The sequence below is a fragment of the Sminthopsis crassicaudata genome, chromosome 1 (genome assembly GCF_048593235.1).
Source record: "Sminthopsis crassicaudata isolate SCR6 chromosome 1, ASM4859323v1, whole genome shotgun sequence".
Lineage (NCBI taxonomy): Eukaryota > Metazoa > Chordata > Mammalia > Dasyuromorphia > Dasyuridae > Sminthopsis > Sminthopsis crassicaudata.
In genome coordinates this window covers 636,171,537-636,183,571 of record NC_133617.1, presented here as the reverse complement: position 1 = coordinate 636,183,571, position 12,035 = coordinate 636,171,537, and the positions used below count along the sequence as shown (strand labels likewise).

General features: G+C 33.9%; 1 protein-coding gene across 12 annotated transcripts in view; it reads right to left on the bottom strand.

Annotated features, from left to right (window-relative positions):
- Nucleotides 1-12,035, bottom strand: part of KDM4C (lysine demethylase 4C) — a 433,156-nt gene that overhangs the window by 382,830 nt on the left and 38,291 nt on the right. The window contains exon 1 of one of the 12 annotated variants that reach the window (XM_074282886.1): nt 868-3,002. The exons of the other annotated variants lie outside the window; for them this stretch is intronic. Within the exon in view, the coding sequence (XP_074138987.1) occupies nt 868-915 (48 nt within the window). The 5' untranslated portion in view covers nt 916-3,002. Of the gene's footprint in view, nt 1-867; nt 3,003-12,035 lie in introns of those variants that run through there. 12 annotated transcript variants of the gene reach the window in all.

Genomic DNA, 12,035 nt, shown 5'->3' with positions numbered 1-12,035 from the left:
TTTAAATACCCATATTCAACATTGTGTGATATGACTCAGTTTTGGAAAACTATGGTCTACCAAAAATTGAAGTTAAGGATTAACCAACAGACAAGAGACATAAAAAGGTGGGAAAACATTACAAATAGGAAATTACAAAAAGAGTAATAGTAAGATACCATCAAAAAAGAATAATGTTGAAAAAATGATCTGTGTATGTTGCAAAAACAAAGACTAGGCTGTCAAATATTACCCTGGATACATCAAAAGAAAAGGAGTGAAGTTCCTACCCTAGTCTGGGTTCACAATTGCGGAGGGCTTTGGCAAGTGTCACTTAAGATGGACAGCCAAAAGCCAACTACATCACTAGAAAGAATACCTACATTGTACTGTGGCTTATAAAAAACCAACTATATTATAATCACAATGTAGCATTTGGAACATCTGATATCCATCTGTGAGCTGTTATCTTATTTTACTACCATAATTCAAGTCTTTCCAATCCTTAAAAAAAAAAAAAAAAAAAAAAAGAAAAAAAAAAAGGCAATCCCCATGATCCTTTTATTTCATCCAACACTCTGCACCATCATCTCTCTCCTCTTTTATATCACTCTCAAGAAAAGTCATCTAGGGGCAGCTAGGTGGCGCAGTAGATAGAGCACCAGCCTTGAATTCAGGAGGACCCGAGTTCAAATCTAGTCTCAGACACTTAACACTTCCTAGCTGTGTGACCCTGGGCAAGTCACTTAACCCCAGCCTCGGGGGGGGGGGGGGGGGGGAAGTCATCTAGACCAAATATTCTACTTCACCATTCAATTCATTCCCAATGCCTGGCAATCTAGCTTCTACTTCTACCAATCTACTAAATTTAATGTCTCAGAAGCTTACCAAATGATATTTCAGTTGCTTAGTCCAATGTCTTTCTTCAGTCCCCATCTTTCTTGATCTTACAGCACTTGGGACTGAACGTTCTCTTGGTTCTTCTCCTTGAAGACATTCAGTTCCAGCTACCTATATTAGTTTCTCTTTCTCTTTTCTGCTTTTCTAAGTGAGACTTCCCAGAGATGTGGTCCTTGGCCCTCACTAACCATTACTTCTTTTTATGCATGCCAAGTTCCAGTCAAATTGGCCTTCTTCCTGTTTCCCATTAACAATACTTCATCTCTTTTTGGAGCCTATGCACAATCACCCTGTCAGGAATACAATCCCTTCTAAACTTACTGTCTAGGTTTGTTTGAGGCATAGCACAAGGACCCAGTTCCCTCTCTCTGAAACCATTTCTGATTCTCTTACCTTGTAGAGTCTTTTTCTCCAAAATAGTTTTATATAAGGCATCTCCCTTTGACAGATAAAAAAGCCATTTAGGGTAAAGTAGTTGCTAAACCAATGCTTATTAGTTCAGTAATTTCCATTTCCTTCCTTGTCGATTTCTTTACAATGACAGATTCAATTGTGGTATCACTGCAATGTAGATAGCTCCTATATAATGCTATTGGCCCTAACCTCTCATCTGAACAATCCTATTGGAGAGTTACCCAAGTTTTGCTCCATTTTTATCAGCACCTCTGCTTAGTTTTAACTCCAGGAAACATTATACTCCTCCAGGACAAGCTGATCCTCTGAAATATCATCACCATGAAGAATAACTCAGTTTATGATACTCAATACTTTTCTCTATACTTCTCTATTCCATCAGCTTCCTCTCTGCACTGATTGGAGGGCTGGAGAGAGAAGGACATGTTCTTTCCAAAGCCTACCTTTCCAGATGGCTGTGAACTCCACTTTCCATCAACATCCACAGAATACCGTGACCCTACATCCCTTGCCTTCTCTCCAAGTTCCTCATCTCTCCTAACACTTTTCAACTTCTTTTTGTGTTGTCTTCCCATTAGATTTGTTAAGCTCCTATCTTTCTTTTTATGTCTAAAAGACATCTCCACTTACATGTCCCAACAAGCATCTCAAACTCTGTATGTCCAAAATGGAGGTTATCATCTTTCCCACAAAATCTACTTATTTCACTAGTTCTTTCAGTGGCAATACTACGATTTATTCATTTATTCAGTGTAATTTTGACTCTTCCTTCTAATAAGTAATCAAGGCCAAGTCATCTTGATGCACTATCTGCAAAATTTCTTATATCCAATTCTCTTTTCTCATGGATACCATTCGAATATGGAGTACAGGTTCTTATTTCTATCTGATAGAACTAAACTAATTCAGTAAGAGTCATCCAGTCTATCCCAAGGTATCTTCCAACTCTGAATTTTTATCAACTTTCATATTACTGTGTACATCTGGTCATGTAATTCCTCTGATGAAAAATTTTCAGTACCTCCCTACTGCTTACTAAATTAGGTTTAAGCTCCTTGTTTGTTGAAATGCATAGCCTTCCAAACTCTTATCTCCCACACACTTTCTACCATTACCTTATATTGCTTCCTGCTGTATACTAACTAAAATATTCTACTCATTTCCCAAAAACATGTTCTACTTTCTACCTCTACATTTTTGGTGATGCTGTTTCCTGAACTTGAAATACTTTTCTTTCTTTGCCTCACCTGTTAAATCTTTTGAAGTGCAACTGAACCTCTTCTTAATCAATAAGCCTTCCAGATGCAGCCTCTCAAACCTCAGAGTGTGCTTGCTGTTTTATAACTCTTTAGTGATCCTATATAATCCTATGCACCACAGAGCCATTCATTATTAACTAATCAACAACCTTTTATTAAGTAAATACAGGCAAGGATATGGGAAATGGAATACTAATTGTGAAAAATAAAAAAGCAAACTAGTGTGGTAGGACTATAAAGTGCATGAAAGGAAGTAAAATGTTATATGCCTGGTAAGGAAAATTGGAGCTACGATGTCATCAAGAAATGGAAAAAAGGCATCTGACAAAATCCAATACCCATTTGAATTAAGGGGGAAAAAAACCACCTTTATTTCACATGAAAAATATGACCATTTCCTTAATATAGTATGTGGGTTGTAGCTAAAGCCAAGAGGTAACATGATATGTAACTAAAAAACAAAGAACTTTCAAATAAGACCAAAAATAAAGATGCCTTTTATCACCACTAATATTTAATACTATAGCAATTAATATTAAATTAGCTATTATATATATATATATATATATATATATATATATATATATATAATAAGAAAAATAAATCAAGGGAAAAAATATTGACAAAGAAACAAAACTATAACTTTTGAAGCTGATGTAATAGTATACTCCGAAAACATACACTGATCAGAAAACTAAAAAGCAGTCTGGTAGAAATGAAATTTAGATCAACATTCACACAATTGCACTGGATGGACACATGAATTAAGAGATGAAAGATTGTATATAAATAAATGGGGAAAAAGGAAAAATACTTTTGATCTATGAATTGAGCTAGAAGTCATAACCAACTAAGAAATGACAGTCTCACAGAATATAAAATCAACAGTTTTTAATTACAGGCAATTTAAATTTTTCCCCAAATTCTAAATTAGACTAAGTTAAATTTAGCTTAAATTAGACAAGAAATAAGTAAATCAGAAAAAATCCTTGTGGCAAGTTTTTCTGATAAAAGAGCTCATATCAGGTATATAAGAAATACACAGATTTATAAGAACAAAAGCCATTCCTCAATAGAGAAATGAAATCCAAGTTATCAACAAAGGTCAAAAGGAAAAAAAAAAAAAACAACGAACTAAATCATTTATTATTAAATAAAGGATCAACAAAAAACTTTGAGGTTCTTAGTTCTTACATCCATCAAATGATAAAGAAAATGATAGTTTTTGGAAGGGATATAGGAAAACAGAAAAATTAATACCTTACTGATAGAACTATGAAATGGTCCAACTATTCTGGAAAAGAGTTTAGAATTATGAATTGGTCCAACTATTTTGGAAAAGAGTTTGGAACTACACCCAAAAAAGACTAAACTGCGCAGAACATTGGATCCAGCAATTTTTCTAGGCTTATTCCCTAAATAAATCCAAAACAAAAAGAAAAAGACCCATATATCCTAAAAACATTTATAGCTATTATTTTTGTAATAGACCTAGAAAGTAAGGGAGCAACTGAGGAACAACTAAACAAATTATTAAATAAAAATAGAAATATGAATAAAATATTATTGTGCCATTAAAAAAAATGAAATGCAAGTTTTCAGAGAAAATTAGACCTGTAAAAATAAAGTCAGAAAAATAAAGAACAATCTTCGGTTAACAACTTTGAAAGACCTGAAAGCACTGATCAATATAATGACAAATCACAATTGCAGGGCTGATGATCAAGAATGTTACCCATCTAACAACAATTTGACAACAGAATCAAATTGCATAATATGTCATTTACAGATATAACCAATATAGAATTTGTTTTGCTTGACTATGCACTTTTGTTATGAGAGCTTTGTTTTTCTTTTTTTTAATTTTTTTCCCAAGTGTAAGATGGGAAGGAGAAAAGGGAATAGGATGAGACAGAGAAAAAAATAAGTAACAGAAGGTCACTGAAGCATCTTTTGTATTAAAAAAAAAAAAAAAAAAAAACACAGATGAAACAAAAAGGTTTCATTACACCCAAATAAGACAGCTTTGAAGATAACATTCTGACATTATATATTTGAAAATAAAAGCAAATAGTATATAATATGTATCCAAATTAATGTATAACCCTCTTTTGGGGTTCTACTATAAAAGAGGGGGAATTTAATTCTATCAGAACCAGGCTGCAAAGCACACCATAAAATTCCTTTTATGATTTTATCATTATAACAGGTTTTTTATTAAACATATGTTCCAGCTAAATGAACTACTCTACCAATCTTACCTCTAATCAATTTGGCAGTTTCCAAAAACTAAATGCAATTTCAAGGAATAAAAATTTTTTACTACTAAGAATATTCTTAAGACTGTATCAAAATGCTATGGTTTTTGCTGAACTCTCTCTTCCCCTCCTCAATTTATTTTTATTCTAAATTATAAAAGATGGTTCAGTACGTAGATATATGTGAAGGTCACAATACATCTGGAAACTGAAGTGACATACATAAAAACATCTTATCAACAAAACTAAGATTTAAAAATATACCACACTCTGGAAATACAATATCATGAGAAACTACATAAAGTGATTTTAACAATTGAAGTAACTTTTGAAATTATGATATAGCCACTTAAAAGAGAATCTTTTAAAAGGAGATAACATTAATTTAATAGTCTTTCTTGTTCCTTCCACTGCTCTTTTCCATAACAGAATTTTGAAAAATGAACCCTTTTTACCAGGAAATCATTGAACAATACTTCAACAACAATACTATATGATGATCAATTCTGATGGACATGTCCCTCTTCAACAATGAGATGAAGCAAATCAATTCCAATAGAGCAGTAATGAATTAAACCAGCTACACTCAGCGAAAGAACTCTGGGAGATGACTATGGACCACTACATAGAATTCCCAATCCTCTAATTTTGTCCACTTGCATTTTGGATTTCCTTCACAGGCTAATTGTACACTATTACAAAGTCTGATAACTGTTTGGATATGTATACATATATTGTATTTAATTTATACTTTAACATATTTAACATGTATTGGTCCACCTGCCATCTGGGGGAGGGGGTGAGGAGGAGGGGAAAAATTAGAACAAAAGGTTTGGCAATTGTCAATGTTGTAAAATTACCCATGTATATATCTGGTAAATAAAAACTATTAAATTTTTTTTAAAAAGAAAAGAAAAATGAACCCTTTTTGATGTCCTTAGCTTTCCTTAGCCTCAGATTATTTTGAGCTGCCATGCTTTTTGGTTTTTTGCATTGTTTTTTTTTTTTTTTTTTTTTTTCCTGAGGCTGGAGTTAAGTGACTTGCCCAGGGTCCCACAGCTAGGAAGTGTTTAGTGTCTGAGACCAGATTTGAACTCTGGTCCTCCTGAATTCAGGGCTGGTGCTCTATCCACTGCGCCACCTAGCTGCCCCTAGCTGCCATGCTTTTAAAGTATTACCTCACTTCCACTTTCTGTAGACTTTCCACCTTTTGAAAATTCAAGTTGCTAAGTCAATTGCCAGTGAAACTTCATTTTTCTCTTCATACAATTCCCTTTTTCCTCCTGATCAGAGTTTTGGAGGTCTTCAGGACTTTATCTTTAGGAATAATTCTTCCTCATGGCCTGACTTATCCAAAGCATCTTACCTAACTTACCTTCTTCTCCCTTCTGAAACCTGCTGTCCCACAATCAGTATTAAACAATTCCTAAGCTTTCCTCACAAGGCATGAGATACAGAAACCATTTCCTCCCTAAAGCTTCCATTATTTACAAACCAGAAGTTGCTTCATGCTGGTGATAATTAGATGTAGAACAGATTTATTCCATGTTTTAGAGAATAAAATTATCATTAAAGCAAATCAAGATAGCATCTTCTTTTGGAAGAGAGAGCTCCAACAATGTAGATTGCTTTCATGAAATGCTGTAACCACCACTACCCACCACTACCATTCCCACCCTCCAAAAAAAAAAGAATTGCCTAGTGAAGCGCCTTCAGGTGAAAGATGTTATATTTCATCATTGAGCCAAAAGTAAAAAACCATTCTAGCTAATAAAGACTTGCATAAATTTGAGTGTTTCAGTCCAACTCACAAGAAGACATCAGAATAGCACTTTACCAAGGACTTTTATCCATTTATCTATTAAAATGTAAAGAAAAATATAAAAGGATTCAATGAGAAAAAATATGAAGAAAGGTTGTCTAGCCATACCAGATTTCACACTGTATTATAAAACAGTAATTGTCAAAACAATCTGGTATAAGAAATAGAATAATGGACTAAGGGAATACATTAGATACACAATTAGGTACACAATACATTGTAGTAAGCAACTTTGGTCATATTCTATACAATCCAAATTTTTGGAACAAAAACTCATTTGATTAAAACTGCTGGGAAAATTGGAAACAACATGACAAAAACTAGTTATAGACCAACATCTCACACCATATATCAAGATATGATCAAAATGAATAATATGACTTAAATGTAAAGGGTGATATTATAAGCAACTTAAGAAAGCATGTCAGATCCATATTTGAGAGAATTTAGAAGATATAGAAAACATGATATAAATAGATCGTTTGATTATGTAAAATTAAAGACTTTATACAAACAAAACCCATAACATCAAATTAGAAGAAAAGCAGAAAACAAGGGAAAATATTTTACATCATCTCCTCTGATAAAGGCCTTATTTCTAAATATATAGAGATCTGAATATCAATTGATAAATGGCAAAGGATATAAACAGTTTTCAAAGAAATCAAAATTATCTATGGTTATATGAAAAAAAAAAACAAAGCTTCTTGATCAGGGAAATGAAAATTAAAACAGCTCTGAGGTACCACCTTACACCTATCAGATTGGCTAATATTCCACAAATGTGGAAAGGGATAGAGTAAAATTGGGACACTAATGCACTGTTGATATTTAATATGACCTGTACATGTGTAACCCATATGAGATTGTTTGATATCTTGGGGAAAGGGAAAAGGAAAGGAAAAAAACTTGGAACCAAAAATCTTATAAAAATTAATGTTGAAAACTATCTTTACAAGTAAATGGAAAAAAATAAAATATAAAGTGGGAAACATTTTTTAAAAACCTTTTAAAGAACAAGAAAAGATGAGCTGACAGATTCCAGAAAACTTGGATTTCTAAACACACTGATATTTCAAAGTAACTAATATCATCTGAATACAGAATGAAGCATGAAGCATACTATTTTCACTTTCTTTGATTGCTTTTTTTTTTTTTTTAGTCTTCTTATACAAAACGACTAATATGGAAGCATTTACAAGACTACACATGTACAAGCTTAGCAAGGAGACAACACAGAATGGAAAAGGAGATGAAATTTGGAACTCAAAACTTAAAAAACAAAAAACACGTTCAAAACTGTTTTAACATTTAATTGAAGGAAAAATATTACTTTAAAAACTTAATAAAGAAAGCTCCTTCAAGGAAACAAAAACTGAATGGATACTCATCAGTTGGAGAATGGCTGAATAAATTACGGTATATGAATATTATGGAATATTATTGTTCTGTAAGAAATGACCAACAGGAGGAATACAGAGAGGCTTGGAGAGACTTACATCAATTGATGCTGAGTGAAATGAATAGAACCAGAAGATCACTGTACACTCCAACAACAATACTGTATGAGGATGTATTCTGATGGAAGTGGATTTCTTCAACATAAAGAAGATCCAACTCACTTCCAGTTGATCAATGATGGACAGAAATAATTACACCCAGAGAAGGAACACTGGGAAGTGAATGTAAATTGTTAGCACTACTGTCTATCTACCCAGGTTACTTACACCTTCGGAAGCTAATAATTAATGTGCAACAAGAAAATGGTATTTACACACATATATTGTATCTAGGTTTTATTGTAACACATGTAAAATGTATGGGATTACCTGTCATCGGGGGAGGGAATGGAGGGAGTGGAGGATAATTTGGAAAAATGAATACAAGGGATAATATTATAAAAAAAAAATTACTCATGCATATATACTGTGAAAAAAAATTCTAAATAAAAAAAAGAGTGAATGCTGAAAATTACACATATATTTTTAAAATAAAAAGCTTAATAAAAAAAAAAAAAAAAGAGAGAGAGAGAAAATTAGAAGAATTAGAAAGCCCCACAGCCCACTTGGGGAAAGCCAAAAACCCTGAGGGAAAGCTAAAGCCAGCTTTAACTCTTAAGGAACCAGGGGCAGCTAGATGGCACAGGGGATAGATAAGAGTTCAAATCAGGTCTCAAACATTTTAATATCTCCTAGCTGTGTGAACCTGGGCAACTTCTCATATAGTCACTGAACAACCATCTCCCATTCAAATTACCATGACTGCAAAACTGGAAGGTAATCACATAGGTCTGAGACCATTTTTTATTTTTCTTTGCTTCTTGACTTGCCGTGGCCAAATGACTAGACCACTATGAACCCCTCTATACTTATATTGGTTGCTCCTCAGTTGTTAGGATTACAGAACTCACACCTTTAGTTCTGGCTTTTAAGGGGAGTTTACACCTTTGAACTTCTGAAAAGGAGTTTACACAACTTTTAAAAAGAGCAAGTTCATTGGTTGAAGTAATTTTTTCACAAGCCCTGTTGAGTTCTCACAATTTCTGCAAGGATAAAAGAGGAGGGCAGGAGGGCAAGGAGTTAGTCGAGTCTGGGACAAAGTTGGGACGGCAGGCTGGAAGGAAAGACTTTGGCTGGGAGATTGAGTTGAGATGGCAGTCCCCAAGGATAACTTAAGAGACCACCCGACATTTACAATTCAAGAACTTCACACTCAGTCTATTGAGAAAACAATATATAGCCACAAACTACAATCTCCCAGTTTACATTTCACTTGCATCATCTTTAGAAAGTCAAGGTTTCACATCATAACAAAATATCATATAGCTGGAGGACTTTCTTGAGCTAGAAACAGTTGAAACTAGAATTTACAAACTCTCTAGTGCCCCCAACCAATGAATTGCCTTACTACTGTGTTCTCTGAAACCTGTTTCAAACAAATGTCTTTTATGTAAGGCCTCTTCTTCTCTTATTTCCATCATCAGCAATAAGAGAAACTTAACTCACCCAAAGATCCTTTGCCTCTCAATTTCTCTAGTATTACTAGAGGTGTACTCCATGCTCCTTAACATAGGAAACCAGACCTTTCACACCTACCTCCTTAAACTGTCAGGAAGTAACCTCTCCTCCTTTTGAGGTTCACTCCAATCCTCATATTCGCCAGATGCTCATGCCTACTACCCTATCCTTGTTATTCTCTCTTTTTCCAGTTTAATAATCTTAGAATCTTCCTAGTCCCTCCTCCAATCCTTAAATCTAATCTTAAATTCTAATCTCCCCTCCAATATCCTAGCTTGTCAAACAACACCCTCAAATAATACACTATTCTTCTTTATTCTTACCTCCTAGCTTCCTTCAAGTTCCATCTAAAATTCTACCTTCTATAAGAAGCCTTTTCCCAATCCCTCAATACTAGGGTCTTCTTTCTGTTAATTACAGGTGATCTTCATTATTTATTTATAAATTCCATAATTATAAATTCCTCTATTCACCAAAATTTATTTGTAACCCAAAAATCAACACTTGTAGCATTTTCATAGTCATTCAGAGATATGCACAGTCTGGCCAAAAAAAAAAAAAAAAGTTAGATTTTCCGGATATATACAGCAGGTACCTTTCTTATTTGGTTCTCATGATATAAATAAGTATCCTTTGGTCTATTTACTGCTACATTTTTTGCATTTTTACGCTTTTCATTGATGATTTCAGTCTTGGCCCCCAAGCATAGTGCTTCTTAAAAAAAGGTTATGATATGCCTACAGAAAAAAATACATCAAGTTAGATAGGCTTTATTAGGGCATGAGTTATATTGCTGTTGGATGTGTGTTAATGAATCAATAATACAGTACAATGAGAAAGAGGAAAAGGAAACTTGACAATGTGTATATAAAGCTGCTCTGCAAAGTGCTAAAGTAATGTTGTAACCCATTAAGAGCAATGGTTCAGGATTTGCTAAATCAGTGTTTGTGGCAATTGTAGAGCTTAACTATCAGAAAGAACAAGACTGGACTATATTTCCTATTTATTCCATATATAACTTGTTTATACATATTTGCTTTGTTTCTAATAATTGTGAATTGTGAACTCTTATTTTTCCTTTTATCCCAGTGCTTAGCATCTTGTACATAGAAGGCACTTGAAGCTTACTGACTTATCCACACAATCTTACCTCTACACTCAAAACTTATACCTTTGATCTAATCAACACATATTCTTCCACAATCCATAACTGAAATTCCTGAAGATTAGTTACTTCCTGTCTTTCCATCTCCCAGTGAACTTTACCTTCTGACTTCACCACAAACTTTAGTCTATACATTTTCTCTTTGATTTTCCAATTATTCACTCCAACTCTAGCCTCAGTTTCCTGCCTTTAAACTCTTCCCCATGTCTGTAGACCAGAGATCATAAGAGGGAAAAGGACCAAAAAGTGCACAAACATTTGTAGCTCTTTTTGTAATGGCAAGGAACTGAAAATTGAGTGGATAACATTAGTTGAGAAATAGCTGACTAACTGTAATGGAATATTGTTTTGTAAGAAATGACGAGCAGGCTGATTTCAAAAGAGCTTAGAAAGACTTACATGAATTGTTGCTGAGTAGTGAGCAGAACCAAGAAAGCACTGTGCTCAGTAACAAGATTTTGTGATGATCAACTGTGATGTATTTGGCTCTTTTCAACAACGAGATGATTCAAGGCAATTTCAGTGCCTTACACATCCAGAGAGAGAACTACAGAGATTGAATGTGGATCAAAACAGTATTTTGACCTTTTGTTATTTTTTGTTTGTTTTTTTTTCCCTCTCATGTTTTTTCCCTTTTGATTTGTGTATATGTGTGTGTGTGCAGCATGGCAAATATGGAAATATATTTAGAAGAATTGAACATCTTTAAATCATTTCATTTTACTTGCAGGCTTGGAGGGGGAGGGAAAAGGAGAGGGAGAAAATCTGGAACACCAAGTTTTGCAAAAAGGTTTTGAATGTTGAAAAAACCACATGTAATTGGAAAAATAAAACGTTTTTAATTTAAAAAAATCTTCTCCATGAAGTAATGAATTAAACTTTGCATTTTATCTACTCTTAAATTTAGTGGGCCATCAGTAGTCCCACTATTGCTCATCAATTTCCAAACATTATTACATTATGCCGACAAATCTACCTATTCCTCTCCTGCCAATGTCCTATAGAAATCACATAAACATTCTGTGAAAACTGAGCAAGTACTCCATTCTCATTTGGGCCCTGAATAACACACTCCAATCCCAACATTCTAAATGATCATCTATTACACTCTTTGTCATGGCTATTTGAGAGACACTGGATGTTCTCTAGACACCTGTATCATTCCCCTTATTCTCTTCAGCTGAAAATATTACCATGTAGATCTCAACCAGGAAGCAAACT